At 53.7% G+C, this 18,485-nt stretch overlaps 1 protein-coding gene across 1 annotated transcript in view; it reads left to right on the top strand.

The window, feature by feature from the left end:
* PTPN23 (protein tyrosine phosphatase non-receptor type 23) overlaps positions 1-18,485 on the top strand; it is a 40,838-nt gene that overhangs the window by 20,751 nt on the left and 1,602 nt on the right. Inside the window, exons 3-20 of the mRNA XM_002713335.5 lie at positions 11,178-11,305; positions 11,518-11,594; positions 12,536-12,585; positions 12,706-12,837; positions 13,113-13,193; positions 13,264-13,395; positions 13,481-13,528; positions 13,894-13,950; positions 14,063-14,121; positions 14,286-14,365; positions 14,456-14,570; positions 14,663-14,728; positions 15,225-15,370; positions 15,562-15,873; positions 15,952-16,106; positions 16,203-16,354; positions 16,430-16,609; positions 16,702-18,439. Of these exons, the coding sequence (XP_002713381.1) occupies positions 11,178-11,305; positions 11,518-11,594; positions 12,536-12,585; positions 12,706-12,837; positions 13,113-13,193; positions 13,264-13,395; positions 13,481-13,528; positions 13,894-13,950; positions 14,063-14,121; positions 14,286-14,365; positions 14,456-14,570; positions 14,663-14,728; positions 15,225-15,370; positions 15,562-15,873; positions 15,952-16,106; positions 16,203-16,354; positions 16,430-16,609; positions 16,702-18,439 (3,708 nt within the window). The remainder of the gene's footprint in view (positions 1-11,177; positions 11,306-11,517; positions 11,595-12,535; positions 12,586-12,705; positions 12,838-13,112; positions 13,194-13,263; positions 13,396-13,480; positions 13,529-13,893; positions 13,951-14,062; positions 14,122-14,285; positions 14,366-14,455; positions 14,571-14,662; positions 14,729-15,224; positions 15,371-15,561; positions 15,874-15,951; positions 16,107-16,202; positions 16,355-16,429; positions 16,610-16,701; positions 18,440-18,485) is intronic.

Raw genomic sequence — 18,485 nt, 5'->3', positions numbered from 1 at the left:
GCCACAGTGCCGCCCCATCTATATTTCATAAAGATTTATTTATTTATTTGAGAGGCAGAGAGCAAAGTTTCGATCTGTTGGTTCACTCTCCAAACGGTCTCAACAGCTGGAGCTGGGCCAGTCCAAAAGCAGGAGCTTCCTCCGGGTCTCCAACACGGATGCAGGGGCCCAAGCACTTGGGCCATCCTCCACTGCTTTCCCAGACTGTAACAGAGATCTGCGTCAGAACAGGGGCAGCCAGGGCTCGAACCGGTGGGCTGCTGGTGCCACAGGCAGAGATCTAGCTCACTATGCCACAGTACCAACCCCTCTTTCTTTCTGTCTTTCTGTCTTTCCCTTCCTCCCTCCCTCCCTCCCTCCCTCCCTCCCTTCCTTTCTTCCTTTCTTTCTAAATTAGGGGCAGTCATTTGGGATCCCTGTATCTCAGAGTACCTGTGTTGAAGTCCCGGTTCTGATCCCAATTCCATATTCCTGCTGATGCACACCCTGGGAAGTAGCAGGTGATAAAATAGTTAGATCCCTGCCACCCATGTGGGAGACCTGGATCCTGTTTTTGGCCTCCAACTTTGGCCATAAATAAGGATCATTGTGGCCATTTGGGTATTGAACTAGCAGATGGGAGCTCCCTCTGTCTTTTGTTTGTGTGTGTTGGCCTTTCAAATAAATTTTTTAAAAAAGGAATAAAGTAGATAAAGATTAAATAATGTCAAATAATTTCAGTCTGTCTCAAGACAAAGAGGATTCTTTTTTAAAGATTTGTTTATTGATTTAAAAGAGTTAGAGAGAGAGGTAGAGCCAGAGGGAGAGAGAGGTTTTCCATCCACTGGTTCACTCCGCAAATGGACACAGAGGCCGGAGGTGAGCTGAGCTGATCCCTGGAGCTTCTTTTAGGTCTCCCACACGAGTATAGGGGCCCAAGGACTTGGGCCATGTTCTACTACTTTCCCAGGCCATAGCTGAGAGCTAGATCAGAAGTAGAGCAACCGAGACTCAAACCGGCACCCATATGGGATGCCGGCACTGCAGGCTGGGGCATTAACCCACTGTGCCACAGCGCCAGTCCTGACAGAGGATTAAGACAAGCTCTTCAGGGGCAGGCACTGTGGCACAGCAGGGTAAAGCCCCAGCCTGCAACACTGGCATCCCATATGGACATTAGCCTGGATGCTCCACTTCCATCCAGCTCCCTGCTACACCAGGGAAAGCAGCAGAAGATGGCCCAAGTGCTTGGGCCCCTGCACCCACGTGGGAGACCTGGAGGAAGCTCCTGCCTCTTGGCTTCAGATCTGCTCAGCTCCAGTGGTTGTTGCCATTTAGGGAGTGAACCAGTGGATGGAAGACCTCTCTCTCTCTGTCTCTGTCTCTACCTCCCTCTGTAACTGTCTTTCAAATAAATAAATCTTAAAAAAAAAGACTGTTCACCTTTTTTGTACAATGGGGTTCCAGGGACGCATCTTTCATTCTCATAACACACTTACTGAACTCTTTTATTATCCCTCAGGTACTCTTCCAGGGACTGTAGGGCAATCAGTGGAATTAGAATGAACTGTAAACTGGATTCCTTGAGCTGGTGTGGTACACGGGCATTAGACTGTGTTTCCAGTGGCAGTGAGAGGGCTGGAGGCTGAAGCCTGCAAAAAAGACACCCAGTGAGTGAGTGGCTTTACGAGGGCCCTGGGGAGTATGACTGGAATCGTGCTTGCATCTGGCAGTGTTGTGAGTGAGGCTCTTATCCTTCAGTTTCCACTTGGCTTGTTGAGTGGCCATCTCAGTCTCCTGAGGCGGCATGGTCCTGGCCAATCCTCCATGCAGAGGCTCATCATAAAGATCCAGTTAGTGGGCCAGCGCCGCGGCTCACTAGGCTAATCCTCCACCTAGCAGCGCCGGCACACCGAGTTCTAGTCCTGGTTGGGGCACCAGATTCTGTCCCGGTTGCCCCTCTTCCAGGCCAGCTCTCTGCTGTGGCCAGGGAGTGCAGTGGAGGATGGCCCAGGTGCTTGGGCCCTGCACCCCATGGGAGACCAGGAAAAACACCTGGCTCCTGGCTCCTGCCATCGGATCAGCGCGGTGCGCCGGCCGCAGCGCGCTGGCCGCGGCGGCCATTGGAGGGTGAACCAACGGCAAAAGGAAGACCTTTCTCTCTGTCTCTCTCTCTCACTGTCCATTCTGCCTGTCAAAAAAAAAAAAAAAAAAAAAAAAAAAAAGATCCAGTTAGTGGAGTAACAGGTGTGCAAGATTCTATACAGGCCCAGCTCTCAAGCAAGACAGCATTCTCCTGCTGCCCGTGCTGCTGTGAGAGTTGGAGACAGTGTTCTTGGGGCCGAGTGCCAACTTGCTTATTTCATTTTTGAAAACTTAAAAGTTTGGACAGTGGAAACCATTAAGGGAGCAGCATGAGTCCATTGCAGATCCTCAGGCTGAATAATTTTAACAAATCCATCCAGTTGTGAATTTGGTTGAGGTAATCAGCCTTTGCCAGTACTCACTTCTGAATAGCTCACATAATGCTTTTATTGATAGCCTAAATGAAAACGGATCCAAAATGAACAAATCTGTTAGTTATGTTCCGACACAGTCTCCGGTGTTGGTGTGTAGCCTGTGATAAAGCAGAGTCTGACGTGTAATAAAAACACAGGGGACACATGCTGCTGTGGGTAGGGCATCACTGATCAGGAAAAAGACACAGGTGTATGACGTTTCTGTGTAACTTTTTTTTTTTTTTTAAGATTTATTTTATTTATTTGAAAGACTTACAGAGGGAGGTAGAGACAGAGAGAGAGGTCTTCTATCCACTGGTTCGCTCCCCAGACAGCTGGAGCTGCGCTTACCCAAAGCCAGAAGCCAAGAGCTTCTTCCAGGTCTCCCACATGGGTGCAGGGCCCAAGGACTTTGGTCATTCTACTGCTTTCCCAGGCCACAGCAGAGAGCTGGATCGGAAGAGGAGCAGCCGGGACTAGAACCGGCGTCCATATGGGATGCTGGCGCTTCAGGCCAGAGCTTTAACCCGCTGCGCCACAGTGCCAGCCCCTTCTGTGTAACTTACTAGAAGCTTTTTTAAAAAGAACTTCCAGACTTTTAAAAGCTTTCATTTTTGAAAATATTTTAACTGTTTTGAAATATACATAGCATAAAATTAAACATCTTGGGTGCGTATTGCAGCGCAGCAGGTTAAGCCACTGCTTGGGATGCCAGCATCCCGTTGTTGGACTGCTGGCTGCTGACCCAGCTCCCTGCTAATGTGCCTGGGAAGCAGCAGGTGATGGCTCAAGTACTTGAGTTCCTACCACCCATGTGGGAGACCCAGATGGAGTTCCTGGCTGGTTGCTTCAGCCTGACCCAGCCATAGCTGTTGTGGCCATTTGGGATGGAAGATCTGTCTCTCTTGCCCTGCCACTCTTGTTTGCAAACAGATAAATCATTTTTTAAAAAAATTAATTATTTTGGGCCAGCACCGCGGCTCAGTAGGCTAATCCTCCGCCTTGTGGCGCCGGCACACCAGGTTCTAGTGCCGGTCAGGGCGCTGGATTCTGTCCCGGTTGCCCCTCTTCCAGTCCAGGTCTCTGCTGTGGCCCGGGAATGCAGTGGAGGATGGCCCAAGTGCTTGGGCCCTGCACCCCATGGGAGACCAGGATAAGTACCTGGCTCCTGCCTTCGGATCAGTGCGGTGCACCGGCCGTAGCGCGCCAGCCGTGGCGGCCATTGGAGGGTGAACCAACGGCAAAAGGAAGACCTTTCTCTCTGTCTCTCTCTCTCTCTCACTATCCACTCTGCCTGTCAAAAAAATTTTTTTTTAAATTAATTATTTTGGCTGGCGCTGCGGCTAATCCTCCGCCTGTCACGCCGGCACCCCATGTTCTAGTCCCGGTTGGGGCGCTGGTTCTGTCCTGGTTGCCCCTCTTCCAGTCTTGCTCTCTGCTGTGGCCCAGGAAGGTTGTGGAGGATGGCCCAAGTGCTTGGGCCCTGCACCCACATGGGAGACCAGGAGGAAGCATCTGGCTTCTGGCTTCGGATTGGCGCAGCGCGCCGGCCATAGTGGCCATTTTGGCGGGTGAACCAATGGAAAAAAGGAAGACCTTTCTCTCTGTCTCTAACTCTGCCTGTTTAAAAAAAAATAAATTATTGTAATGTACATAGTTCAGTAATGTGAAGTCCATTTACCTTGTTGTGTATCCACTCTTCATGATGCCTTTTATCTTGTGAAACTGAAACTGTACCCAGTAAATAGTAACTTCCCATTCTCTTCTACTTCCAACTCCTGGAAACTTTAACTGTTTTTTTGTCTCTGTGACTTTAACTATTCTAGGTACTGCATGTAAGTATTTCTCTTCTAAAACTTTTTTAACGTAGGGGCCGGTACTGTGGCACAGTGGGTTAAGCCACTGTCTGCAGCGTTGGCGTCCCATATGGGCATTGGTTCAAGTCCTGGCTGCTCAACTTCCAATCCAGCTTTGTGCTAATGTGGGTGAGAAAACAGTGGAAGATGGCCCAGGCACATGGGAGACCTGGATTAAGCTCCTGGCTTCAGCCTGACCTAGCCCTAGCCATTGTGGCCATCTGGGGAGTGAACCAGCAGATGGAATATCTTTTCTGTCTCCCCCCCTGCTCCTCTTTAACTATGCCTTTCAAATAAATAAAATAAATCTTTAAATTTTTTTTAAAATGTCATTATTTTAGAGGTAGAGAGACAGTGACAGAGCAAGCTGTTACTTCTTAGTTCGTTCCCCAAATGCCCTCAGTGGCTAGAACTAGGGAGGGGCTGAAGCTGGGAGCTGGGCATACAGTCTAGGTCTCCCACATGGAAGGCAGGAACCCAATTTCCATTGCCTCCCAAGGTCTTCATTGACAGGAAGCTGGAATCAGGCATCAGAACCAGAATCCAACCCAGGTACTGCATCTATTTTTTTTTTTTTTTTTTTTTTTTTTTGACAGGCAGAGTTACAGACAAAGAGAGACAGAGAGAAAGGTCATCCTTCCGGTGGTTCCCTTCCCAAATGGCCGCTATGGCTGGCGCTACACCGATCCAAAGCAAGGAGCTAGGAGCTTCCTCCTGGTCTCCCGTGTGGGTGCAGGTGTCCAAGCACTTGGGCCATCCTCCACTGTCCTCCCAGGCCACAGCAGAGAGCTGGACTGGAAGAGGGGCAACCAGGACCAGATCCCGGCGCTCATATGGGATGCCGGCGCTGCAAGTGGAGGATTAACCAAGTGAGCCATGGCACCAGCCCCCTGTATCTTTTTTTTTTTTTTTAAGATTTATTTATTTATTTGAAAGTATGAGTTACACAGAGAAGGAGAGGCAGAGAGAGAGAGGTCTTCCATACGCTCCTTCACTCCCCAAATGGCCGCAACGGCGGAAGCTGCGCGGATGCAAAGCCAGGAGCCAGGATCTTCCTCCGAGTCTCCCACGCAGGTGCAGGGGCCTGAGCACTTGGGCCATCTTGTACTGCTTTCCCAGGCCATAGCAGAGAGCTGGATCGGAAGTGGAGCAGCTGGGTCTTGAATTGGTGCCCATATGGGATGCTGGCACTGCAGGCAGCGGTTTTACCCACTACGCCACAGCGCCGGCCCCAGGTGCTGCATCTTGACTGCAGGCTAAGCATCCATCCCTGAGCATTTATTTCTCTGTCACTGTCTTACTCGACTCAGCGTAATGTCTCCAGGCTCATCCATGTTGTAGTGTGTGTCAGAATTTCATTTCTTTTCAAGGCTGAATAGCATCCCATTGCATGGCTTTTGCATTCATCTGTTTATGAGAACTTGGGTTCCTCTCTTGTTTTAACTGTTCTGAATAATGCTGTTGTGCATGACCCTGCATTCACTTCTTTTGGTCGTTTGCCCGGAAGTGGAATTGTTCTAACGAAAGGTATTTGATATTTGTAGTTGAGGAACGGTTATAGTGTTTTCTACAGCAGTTGTAACATTTTCTATCAATAGGGCATAATTTATCTGCACTCTCCTAACACATTACTTTGTTATTTAACAGTAGCCATTCTAATGGGCTTAACCAAGGTAGAAGCTCATAGTAATCTTGATTTGCATTTCTCTAATTAGCATGCTGAGCACCTTTTCATGTGCTTATTGGTGATTTGTATATCTTTGGAAAATTGTTTGGATGATCCATTTTTAAATTGTTTCTTGTTTTTTTCTGTTTTTGTTGTTGTTGTTTTGTTTTTGTTTATTTGAAAGACAGAGCCCTCTCATCTGCTGGTTTACTCCTCAAATGCTTAAAGCTGCTGGATCTGGGCCAGGCTGAAGCCAGAACTCAATTCAGGTTCCCATGTGGGTTCTCATTTGCTGGTTCACACCCCAAAGGCCTGCAGCTCAGACCTGGAACTTAATCCAGGTCTCGCATGTGGGTGGCAGAGCCAGGGCATGCTGTCTGCTAGGGTGTGCCTCAGCAGGAAGTGGGGAACAGGCCTGAGCTAGCACTTGAGACCAGGCAGGGAGGCAGGCATTCCAAGCAGTGTCTTAACTGCTGTGCTAACCACTGCTTATTTTTGTTTTTCTCTTGTTAGAAGAGTTCTTCCTATAGTCTGAAACTTAACCTCTTATCAGATAAGATTTGTAATTGTTTTTCCTACTCCTTAGGTTGCCTTTTGCTCTGTTGTGTTGGATGCTCAAATTTTTTTTTTTTTTAATAAAAGATTTGTTTGTTTATTTGAAAGGCAGAGTTACAGGAGGGAAGGAGGGAGAGAAAGAGAGAGATCAATCTTCTATCTACTGGTTTGTTCCCTAGTTCCTACAACAATTGGGACTGGGCCAGGCCAAAGCCAGGAGCCAGGAATTCCATCCAAGTGTCCCACATAGGTGAAAGAAGTAACCCAAATACTTAGGCCATCATTTGCTGTTTTCCCAAATGTATTAGCAGGAAGCTGGGTTTGGTAGCGGAGGAGCCCAGACTCGAACTGGTGCTCCGGTATGGGTTGCAGGCATCTCAAGCAGCAGCTTAACCTGCTGTGTCAAAATGCTTACTCCAGAAATTTTAGATTTTTATGTAGCTCAATCTGTCTGTTTTTTATTTTGCTGCCCTGTGGTTTTGTTTTGTTTTTGTTTTTTGTTTTTACATTTGAGAGGCAGACAGAGGGGTTCTCATTTGCTTGTTCGCTCCCCAAAGGCCTGCAATAGTCAGGTCTGGGCTGGGCCAGAGCCAAGACCTGGGAATGTAATCCAGCTTTGCCAATTACTTGAGCCATCGACTGCTGCCTTCCAGGATCTGCATTGGCAGGAAGCGGGAGTTGGAAGCCAGAGCCAAGCATTGAACCCAAGTATTCTGATATGGGACATGGGCATCCTGATGTGTCTTCACTGCTAGGCTAGATGCCCAGCTCCACTGCCTATGTTTTTGTATAAAAGGAAATCAGTGCCAGATCCATGTCATAAGATACTCTCCTGTATTGTCTTCTTAGAGTTTTAGCTGTTAGGTTTAAGCCTTTGATCCATTTTGTAGTTTATTTTTGTATGTGGTGTAGGGCAAGGGTCCAATTTCATTCTTTGTCCCTGGGTATCCAGTTTTCCCAGTATTGTATGTAGAAAAGACTCTCTTGCCCATTGAATGATCTTGGCATCTGTGTTGAAAATCATTTGACTATATGTATTGCTTTACGAGGGCTGCTGTTAACAAAGCACCACAGTCTTGATTTTTTTTTTTAAAAGAGTTGAGAGGCCGGCGCCGCGGCTCAGTAGGCTAATCCTCCGCCTCGTGGCGCCGGCACACCAGGTTCTAGTCCCAGTCAGGGTGCCAGATTCTGTCCCGGTTGCCTCTTCTAGGCCAGCTCTCTGCTATGGCCAGGGAGTGCAGTGGAGGATGGCCCAGGTGCTTGGGCCCTGCACCCCATGGGAGACCAGGATAAGTACCTGGCTCCTGCCTTCGGATCAGCGCGATGCGCTGGCTGCAGCGCGGCGGCCATTGGAGGGTGAACCAACGGCAAAAGGAAGACCTTTCTCTCTGTCTCTCTCTCTCACTGTCCACTCTGCCTGTAAAAAAAAAAAAAAAAAGAGTTGAGAAACAGAGTGACAGAGACACCTATCTTCCATTTCCTGGTTCACTCCCCAAATGGCCTCAGCAGCTGAGTCTCGGCAGAAGCTAAGAGCCAGGAACTCGATCCAGGTCTTCCACGTGGATGACAGAGGCCTAAGAACTTTGGTCATCTTCCTCTGTCTTCCTAGGCACATTAGCAGGAAGCTGGATTGGAAGAAGAGCAGCTAGGACTCAAACCAGCACTGATATGGAATGTGGGCCTTGCAAGTGGTGGCTCAAACCTGTGTGCCACAGCCCTGCCTCCTGGATGTCTTAGAGAACAGAAATTTAGGGCAGGAGTTGTGGTGCAGCAAGTTAAGCTGCCTCGTATCGCAGCACCAGTTCAAGTCCCAGCTACTCTGCTTCTGATCTGGCTCCCCGCTGATGTGAGGGATGGTTCATGTACTTGAGTTTCTGCCACCCAGGTGGGAGACTCAGCTGGATTTCCTAAGTCCTCCCTACAGCATGGACCAGCCCTGGCTATTGTTTCCATTTTGGATGGAAGAGTGATCATGATCTCTCTCTCTGGCTTTCTCTTTCTCAGCTTTTCAAATAAATAAATACATTATTTTACTTTTCTCATAGTACTCAAATTTAGAAGTCTGAGCTCAGGGTATCTGCAGAATTGGCCTCTGCTGAGCCCTGTCCTTGGCTTGTGGATACCTCTGTCTTTGTCTCTTCTGATCTTCTGTGTTTGCCTGTGTGCTAATCTCCTCTTCTTATAATAGAAACCATGTTGGATTAGGGCCACCCATGTGATCTGATGTGATCCTCATTGCCTCTGTAAAGGCCCTATCTTCAAGTGCAGGTGTGTTCTAGATACTGGAGGTGAGGATTGATTGCTGTAGTTGGGTAGCAAGTTTTGAAGCCAGGAAATGTGAGTCCTCCACCTTAGTTCTTCTGAAGATTGTTTTGACTGTTTAGGGTCCCTTGAGATTCCATATGTATTTAGGATTTTTTTTTTTTGCTTGTTTTGTTTTAAAGATTTATTTATTGTGTATGAAAGGCAGAGTGACAGAAAAAGGGAGTGAGTGAGGGAGAGAGAAAAAGATTGCGATCATCCATCCACTGGTTCACTCCTTAAGTGTCTGCAACAGCTGCTGCTTGGCCAGACCAAAGCCAGGTGTGAGGAACCCCATCTAAGCTCCCATGTGGGTGACAGGGACCCAAGTACTTGGGCCATCATCCACTGCCTCCAGGCTCATTGACAGGAAGCTGGATTGGAAGGAGACACGGGACTCAATCCCTGGTGTCCCAAGTGGCAGCTTACCCTGCCACAATGGCTACCTGTAAAGAAATTATTTTTAAACTACTGTTTATAATTCACATTTTTTCCTTATAAGTGCCCACGTATGTACCTTTGCTGAGATCCTTATTTCTTCACTCAGCTTTGAGTTAGTCTAATGCCCTTTCATTTCATCCTGCAGGCTTCCCTTGAGCATTATTTAGGGCAGGTTGGGGGGGGGGGATGGTCTCTGCCCAGGAGTGGTGCTGCGTGGGAGTAGACTGGGCTCTGCTGCAGTGTTCCACAGGGTGAGTGCGTCCCCTGTGTGATGTGAGGATGCCCCTGCTGGCAGAGGGCTGTGCTGGAGGATTTCTTCAGCCAGTGTCAGCCAGCCTCGCCAGTGGGCCCACAGCAGCAGATCCTGGCGAGCAGGGCTGCGAGTGTGCACTGTGCTTCTGGCCCCACTGCTCATGTTGCACCTGCTGCTTTTGGAGGGTGCATTGCTTGTTTTCTGTTTGAGCAGAGGGTTTGTTTTTTCCTAAGGTGGAAATTACTTTGTTGTTTATTGTAAAAATTGAAAATGAGGCCGGCGCCATGGCTCAATAGGCTAATCCTTCGTCTTCGGCGCCGGCACACCGGGTTCTAGTCCCGGTCGGGGCGCCAGATTCTGTCCCAGTTGCCCCTCTTCCAAGCCAGCTCTCTGCTGTGGCCAGGGAGTGCAGTGGAGGATGGCTCAAGTGCTTGGGCCCTGCACCCCATGGGAGACCAGGATAAGTACCTGGCTCCTGCCATCGGATCAGCACAATGCGCGGGCCACAGCGGCCACTGGGGGGTGAACCAACGGCAAAAGGAAGACCTTTCTCTCTATCTCTCTCTCTCACTGTCCACTCTGTCAAAAAAAAAAAAAAAAATTGAAAATGTTCAATGTAAAGAATACATAAATAATATAAATTAACTGTGGATACATGTATGTGTGTATAGAATGTCATTTAATATTTTGGCTTATAATTTTCTGGATCTTTTTTATTTTGGTCTGTTTACCTATTTGATTTCACATGAATGAGATCCTACCACTTGTGGTCTGTACTGTTGTGTATCTAACAGTGTGTCATGAGCGTACGGATATGTCAGTGTATCGGTAGAGACCCTTGTCTTTTTTTTTTTTTTAAGATTTATTTTTATTATTTGAAAGTCAGAGTTATACAGAGAGAGGAGAGGTGGGGAGAGAGAGGTCTTCCATCCGATGGTTCACTCCCCAAATGGCCACAACGGCTGGAGCTGTGTTGATCTGAAGCCAGGAGCCAGGAGCTTCCTCTGGGTCTCCCACGCAGGTACAGGGGCCCAAGGACTTGGGCCATCTTGTACTGCTTTCCCAGGCCATAGCAGAGAGCTGGATCAGAAGTGGAGCAGCTGGGTCTTGAACCGGCGCCCATATGGGATGCCAGCACTTCAGGCGAGGGCGTTAACCCGCTGCACCACAGTGCCAGCCCTGACCCTTGTCTTTAGTTTCATGGCTGCAGAATAATCTCATGTGTGGCTCACCCTGCCATCATTTACTTAATCCTCTTAACTGGAAGTGCTGGTGGCATCCAGTCTTTGTCCCTGGCAGTAACACTGTGGTGAGTGTCTTGAGTGCGTTTGTTTTCTTCAAGTCTCTTCCTATAAATCTGAAGATACAGAACTGTGGGTCAGAAGTTAAGTACAGTGAAATTAAAATTACTGTAGACTGCCTTCCATAAATGTGAGAGTGATTGAGTCTGGCCGCCCTGGCCAGGGGGTGGTTTGTTGAATGACCGGGGGTAGCCAGAGCCTCTATCAGGATCCTTCGCAGAGTGCTGTCTGCCAGCTCTGATGCGTTTCCTTGCATTTGCGGGAGAGTCAGCCCCCATCCTGTATGGTGAGTGATGGCAGCTCTGTCTCTCCCATCCTATCCCCCAGAATGCTGTCCGTGTCCCACGAGACTTTGAGGGCTGCAGTGTCCTCCGCAAGTACCTGGGCCAGCTCCATTACCTGCACAGTCGAGTTCCCATGGGCTCGGGCCAGGAGGCCGCTGTCCCCGTCACCTGGTGAGAATCAGCAGGCAGGGCTTGGAGGTGGTGAGCCTGGAGGGTCCCTGGGTGGTGGGGCTGCTCCTTCTTCCTCTTGTTGAACGAGACGGGAAGTTGCCAAGTATGGTCTCCCCAGGCCCCCCTCCAGCACACTGGGGTGGCTGTCCCCTTGCCTGGCCTCACAGCTCTGGCCAGCTCCTACTCTAGATGACTGGAGGGCATGTCTGCAGGACTGAGATCTTCTCCGGCAAGTCTGTGGCCCACGAGGACATCAAGTACGAGCAGGCCTGTATTCTCTACAACCTTGGTGAGTGGCCTGATCCCTTCCTCTTGGCCTCTACTCACGGTCCCAGCTGTTCCGATGACCACATTGGCAGTGGGCTAATGAAGGGAAGACACCTGGATTCTTTCTTTTTTTAATATTTATTTAGTTAGTTGAAAGGCAGAATCACAAAGAGGGAGAGAAAGTCAGAGAGAGGTCTTCCATCGATTGGTTCATTCCCCAAATGGCAGCAATGGCCAGAGCGCCAATCCAAAGCCAGGGACCAGGCGCCTCTTCCAGGTCTCCCACTGCCATCTTCCACTACTTTCCCAGGCTGTAGCAGAGAGCTGGGTCGGAAGTGGAGCAGCCAGGTCTCGAACCGGCATCTGCAGGCAGTGGCTTTTACCTTCTATGTCACAATCCCAGCCCCCTTACCCTTTTTTAAAGATGTATTTGTTACCTGGATTTTGACCTCCTTCATTGACTGCCCCAGCCCTGCCATCTCCTCTGCTGTTTTCTGGGCCCATTGGGAGCCATGTGCTGGGGAGGGGCTGTGCCCCTACTGTGAGATGGCCTTTATTCTTGGACTTGATAGTTCCCCCTACCCTCACCCTGCCTATGCCTTTGGGCTGCTTCAGACAGGAGAACAAGGCTGGTTTGCTGGTTAGGCTTAGCCTTACTCAGAAGCATGGGGAGCCCCAAAGTCCCGTGGGGACAGCTCTGAAGCTTCAAGATGGGACCCCTAGACTCTGGACAGGGGTCCCTACCCCTTCCGCCATCACACACAGTGAGGAGCTGAAGGGCTTGGCTGGGCTTGGGGGTGTCCCTGCTCAGTCTTGCTTTGGTGCCTTTGACTTGGTCTCAGCTCCAAGACCTACTGTTTTTGACTGGATGACAACAGTGCCTGTTCTCACACTCCACACAGGTGTGGGCAGCCTGGGGGAGCAGCCCCAAGCTCCCCTCACACCATGTCCTGTGTTTCCCAGGGGCGTTGCACTCTATGCTGGGGGCCATGGATAAGAGAGTGTCCGAAGAGGTAAGGACAAGAGGGTGGGTGGGGCACCTTGCAGAGTGCTGGGGAAGGCTGCGGTGGTCCTCAGCCTCCTGCGTGCCAGTGGGTAGGGATACAGGCTGTCCTCTGTCTCTACCCTCCCAGGGCATGAAGGTCTCCTGTACCCACTTCCAGTGTGCAGCAGGCGCCTTCGCCTACCTGCGAGAGCACTTCCCTCAGGCTTACAGCGTCGACATGAGCCGCCAGATCCTCACGCTCAACGTCAACCTCATGCTGGTGCGAGGGTGCCCTGGTTGGAGCTGACTTGAACCCAGGGGTTGAGATGGCTGTGGGTGGGGCTGTTGGGTCTGGACCTGGATCAGCCACGTGCAGATGGCAGTGAGGGACACACAGGCCTTGGCTTTGGACTTCCTAGTTTGGGTTCATCAGGGGCAGAATGGGGGAGGCTGGGAGAGCGAAGGCAGTGAAGAGGAGCTTGCTTGCCCCACCCCTGGGGAAGGAAGGGAGAGGCTGTGGCTGACAGGGCATGACCTGTCCCTGCCGCTGCCCAGGGCCAGGCCCAGGAGTGCCTGCTGGAGAAGTCCATGCTAGACAACAGGAAGAGCTTCCTGGTGGCCCGCATCAGTGCGCAGGTAGGCCCGGGCTGGGGGCGGGCCTTTGCTTTGCTGCTGACGCCCACCGACGAGCCCTGTGTGCCCCCAGGTGGTGGACTACTACAAGGAGGCCTGCCGGGCGCTGGAGAACCCCGACACGGCCTCCCTGCTGGGCCGCATCCAGAAGGACTGGAAGAAGCTCGTGCAGATGAAGATCTACTACTTCGCGGCTGTGGCTCATGTGAGGGCGTGGCACTGCTGGCTCTGGGCAGGGTAGGTGGGCGCAGCTCAGGCGCGCGGTCCTCACCTCTCTCTCCCTTTCCCAGCTGCACATGGGGAAGCAGGCTGAGGAGCAGCAGAAGTTTGGGGAGCGGGTAAGTAAACCTTGGCGAGGTGGGGACTAAGGACTGGGGCCCGCCTCGTGAGAGATCCGTTAAGGTCCTGTCCCTCACGGAGCAGGGGAGGTGGTTTGTGTCTCCTTCCATACTTGGATACCACCTGCTACGGGCCTGGCATGTCTTACACGTCCTACCTGTGCAGCCCCGTCCCTAGGCATCTCTGAAGTAGTGTGTCAGGCTCCTAAGAGGGGGGGCTAGTCAGAAGGTTGGCCAGGCTTTCATGGGAGCTTCTGGTGGGTCACCCGATGGCCTGGCAGCGTAAGGTTGGGGGGGCAGACGAGTAGGGGTCCCAGAGGGAAGCATAGAGCAGGCTTTGCCCACTGCCTGCCTCCCTCCCTCAGGTTGCGTACTTTCAGAGTGCCCTGGACAAGCTCAATGAAGCCATCAAGTTGGCCAAGGTAAAGCTGAGGAAGGCCTGACTACCCCGAGAGCATGCCTGGTAGGGCTGAGGGGGTGTCCTGGTGTTGGCCTTGATCAGTGCTGAGGTCCCACCCTACCTATACCCCACAGGGCCAGCCTGACACTGTGCAAGATGCGCTTCGCTTCACTATGGATGTCATCGGGGGAAAGTGAGTTCATGGGGCTGGGGGTGGCTGTGGGTCCTCTCCCGAGGTAGGGCCTCAGCCCTTTGCTTGTATCGTTGATGAAGCCATCAGTGCTAGAGCAGTGGCCAGGTGGGAGGTTGTTCCTTGATTCCCACCGACCCTGCCACAATTCCTGCCCCCAACCCCAGGTACAATTCCGCGAAGAAGGACAATGACTTTATCTACCATGAGGCTGTCCCAGCGCTGGACACCCTTCAGCCTGTGAAAGGTCAGGGCAGGCTGGGGCGTGGGGCCGTGAGACAGAGGCTGCCTTGAGATCCCATGTGGGCCTGATGGCCACATTCTGCCTTCCCTCCAGGAGCCCCCTTAGTAAAGCCCTTGCCAGTGAACCCCACAGACCCAGCTGTAACAGGCCCTGACATCTTTGCCAAACTAGTGCCCATGGCTGCCCACGAGGCTTCATCTCTGTACAGGTGGGTAGGAGGGGCTGGTCTTGTCCTTGGGAGGAGGTCAGTGGGGAGTCAGAACACGTGGGCTGCCAGCAACTGCTCTGTTGCTTCTACAGTGAGGAGAAGGCCAAGCTGCTTCGGGAGATGATGGCCAAGATTGAGGACAAGAATGAGGTCCTGGAGTGAGTGTGGGACTGGGGGGAAGGGAGGCAGGGGTCCCAGTGCTGCCTGCCAGGGGGAGCATGGGAGTGGTTTCCCACCTCTACTTCCTCACTCAGGGTCTTGTGGGCCAGAGATACAAGTGAGAGCCCTGTCTAGAGAGGAGGATGTCCCATCTGCCCGCCCCCACCCCCACCCCCTTGTTTCTAGCCATGCCTGAGCATGTTCTGTGGGGCCAGGCCTGGTGGGAGAGGTCAGAGGGTAGGCGGTGGTGACTAGCTCTTGGCTGAGCTCAGATCTAGCTTGAGTGCAGAGTGCAGGGGCTGACCCTCACTACTGAGAGGCAGAGAGACAAGTGAGCTCCTAGCCACAGATTCAGCCTCCAAATGCCCACACTGGCTGGGAGCTCAGTCCAGTGCTCCCACATGGAGGCAGGGACTACTGCAGCCATCACCCCAGCAGGCTTCCTGTAGGTGGAAGGTGGTCTCAGCCTCCACCTGGCCCTGTTGCCCTCCACAGCCAGTTCATGGACTCGATGCAGCTGGATCCCGAGACAGTAGACAACCTTGACGCATACAGCCACATCCCGCCCCAGCTCATGGAGAAGTGTGCGGCTCTCAGTGTCCGGCCCGACACTGTGAAGAACCTTGTGCAGTCCATGCAGGGTGAGTGAGAGCGCAGGCAGGTAGAGCAGGAAGCGCGACCTCAACCACGGTGGCCTCCCTGTGCTCCTGTTCCTGAGGAGCCACGTGACAGGCATCCAGCACGTGCCTCTGTGCCATGTGTCATGGGGGTCAGGCCAGAGCCGCTGCCTGGTCTGCCTGCCTCAGAGGCCGTCCCCCACGTGCATCCCCAGTGCTGTCGGGCGTGTTCACGGATGTGGAGGCCTCCTTGAAGGACATCAGGGACCTGCTGGAGGAGGACGAGCTGCAGGAGCAGAAGCTTCAGGAGGCAGTGGGTCCGGCCGCGGCCAGCCTGGCTGTCTCCAAGGCTGAGCTGGCAGAAGTGAGGCGAGAATGCGCCAAGTACATGGAAGTCCACGAGAAGGCCTCCTTCACCAACAGCGAGCTGCACCGCGCCATGAACCTGCACGTCGGCAACCTGCGCCTTCTCAGTGGCCCGCTGGACCTGGTGCGGGCCGCCCTGCCCTCACCGGCCCTCACCCCAGGTGAGCTCTGCCTTGCTCCATGGCGGGGGACTCGGAGCCAGGTGTTTCTCTAGCCTCACTGACCACTGCTGCCCACAGAGGACAAGGCTGTGCTGCAGACCCTGAAGCGCATCTTGGCCAAGGTGCAGGAGATGCGGGAGCAGCGCGTGTCCCTGGAGCAGCAGCTGCGCGAGCTCATCCAGAAAGATGACATCACCGCCTCGCTGGTTACCACAGACCACTCGGAGATGCAGGTGGCTGGGCGTGCGGGCGGAGGGCTGGCTGCCTTCCCCACCCGGGAGCGAGCGCTGGGGCCCTGAGTCTGTATGCCCTGTCCGCCCCTCCCTCAGAAGTTATTTGAGGAGCAGCTGAAGAAGTATGACCAGCTGAGGGTGTACCTGGAGCAGAACCTGGCTGCTCAGGACAACGTCCTCCGTGCACTGACAGAGGCCAACGTACAGTACGCAGCCGTGCGGCGAGTGCTCAGTGAACTGGACCAAAAGTCAGTGTCTGCCCTGTGCCCGGCCCCAGGTCCCACTCTGGTAACTCGTCTTACGCCAGCCCTTCTGCCTGCCAGGTGGAACTCGACGCTACAGACTCTGGTGGCCTCATACGAAGCCTATGAGGACTTGATGAAGAAGTCTCAGGAGGGCAAGGACTTCTATGCAGACCTGGAGAGCAAGGTGGTGGCTCTGCTGGAACGGGCGCGGTCTACCTGCCAGGCCCGCGAGGCCACCCGCCAGCAACTCCTAGACAGGTAGGTGTGGCCCTGAGATTGCTGTTTGGCTCCAGCACAGGTAGGCTGGGCTCACAGGAGCCAGCTCCGCTTTGTCCTTGCCTGTTCCACAGGGAGCTGAAGAAGCAGCCGCCGCCGCGGCCCACGGCCCCAAAGCCGCTGCTCCCCCGCAGGGAGGAGGGTGAGGCAGTGGAGATGGGAGACCAGCCTGAGGAGCTGCGCAGCCTGCCCCCCGACATGGTGGCCGGCCCGCGGCCACCTGATACTTTCCTGGGAGCTGCCACCCAATTCCACTTTACTCCCAGCCCTTTTCCTCGCGCCACAGGCCCAGGACCCCACTACATCTCAGGCCCCGTACCCCCTGGCGCCTACCCCAGCCCCACGCAGCTGCTACAGCCCAGGACCACAGGGCCTCCTGCAATGCCCATGGCACCAGGGCCTGCCCTTTACCCAGCCCCTGCCTTCACACCAGAGCTGGGCCTTGTGCCCCGGTCCTCTCCCCAGCATGGCGTGGTGAGTGGTCCCTATGCAGGGGCAGGGCCACCCCCACCAGTTGCGGGTCTCCCCTCAGCACCACCACCCCAATTCTCAGGCCCTGAATTGGCCATGGTGGTTCGGCCAGCTACTACCACAGTAGATAGCGTCCAAGCACCCATCTCCAGCCATGCTGCACCCCGGCCCAACCCTACTCCTGCTCCTCCTCCCCAGCCCTGCTTCCCAATGCCCCCGCCCTATACTTACCCTGTGGGGGCCCAGCAACCCCTGACATTACCCCCAGCCCAGCACCCCTTCTCCTCTGGGATCCCCGCAGGATTTCCAGCCCCCAGGATTGGGCCGCAGCCTCCTGCTTCTCGAGTGGCATTTGGCCCTCAGCCGGCCCAGCAGCCCCTTCCGCTCCAGCATGCACCCCTCTTCCCATCCCAGGCCCCAGGACTCCTGCCTCCACAACCCTCCTACCCTTTTGCCCCCCAGTCTGGTGTCCTGGGGCAACCACCACCCTCCTTGCACCCCCAGCTCTACCCAGGCCCCTCTCAAGAGCCTCTGGCACCCCACTCAGGGGCTCTGCCTTTCCCCAGCCCTGGGCCCCCTCAACCTCCCCATCCCAACCTGGCCTATGTTCCTGCTCCTTCCCCCAGGCCACTGGGCCCCCAGGCCGCCCCTCTCTCGATTCGAGGCCCACCTCCTGCTGGCCAGCCCAGCCCCAGCCCCCACCTGGTGCCTTCACCTGCTCCTTCGCCAGGGCCTGGCCCAGGCCCTTCTCGGCCCCCAGCAGCAGAGCCACCCCCTTGCCTGCGCCGAGGCACTGCTGCCGCAGACCTGCTCTCCTCCAGCCCAGAGAGCCAGCACGGTGGTCCTCAGCCTCCGGGGGGTGGGCAGCCCCTGCTGCAGCCTACCAAGGTGGATGCAGCTGAAGGCCGTCGGCCACAGGCCCTGCGACTTATCGAGCGGGACCCCTACGAGCATCCTGAGAAGCTGCGGCGGTTGCAGCAGGAGCTGGAGGCCTTTCGGGGTCAACTGGGGGACGCGGCTGCTCTGGATGCCACCTGGCGGGAGCTCCAAGATGCCCAGGAGCAGGATGCCCGAGGCCGCTCCATCGCCATTGCCCGCTGCTACTCACTCAAGAACCGGCACCAGGACGTCATGCCCTATGACAGCAACCGCGTGGTGCTGCGCTCAGGCAAGGACGACTACATCAATGCCAGCTGTGTGGAGGGGCTCTCCCCATACTGCCCACCCTTAGTGGCTACTCAGGCCCCACTGCCTGGCACAGCGGCTGACTTCTGGCTCATGGTGCATGAGCAGAAAGTATCAGTCATTGTCATGCTGGTGTCTGAAGCAGAGATGGAGAAGGTAAGTCCGAGTTGGCTGGGTGCTCCCTGGGGGAGTGGGGGGTGGT

The sequence above is a fragment of the Oryctolagus cuniculus genome, chromosome 10 (assembly GCF_964237555.1).
Source record: "Oryctolagus cuniculus chromosome 10, mOryCun1.1, whole genome shotgun sequence".
Lineage (NCBI taxonomy): Eukaryota > Metazoa > Chordata > Mammalia > Lagomorpha > Leporidae > Oryctolagus > Oryctolagus cuniculus.
This window is presented reverse-complemented; position numbering and strand designations above follow the sequence as displayed.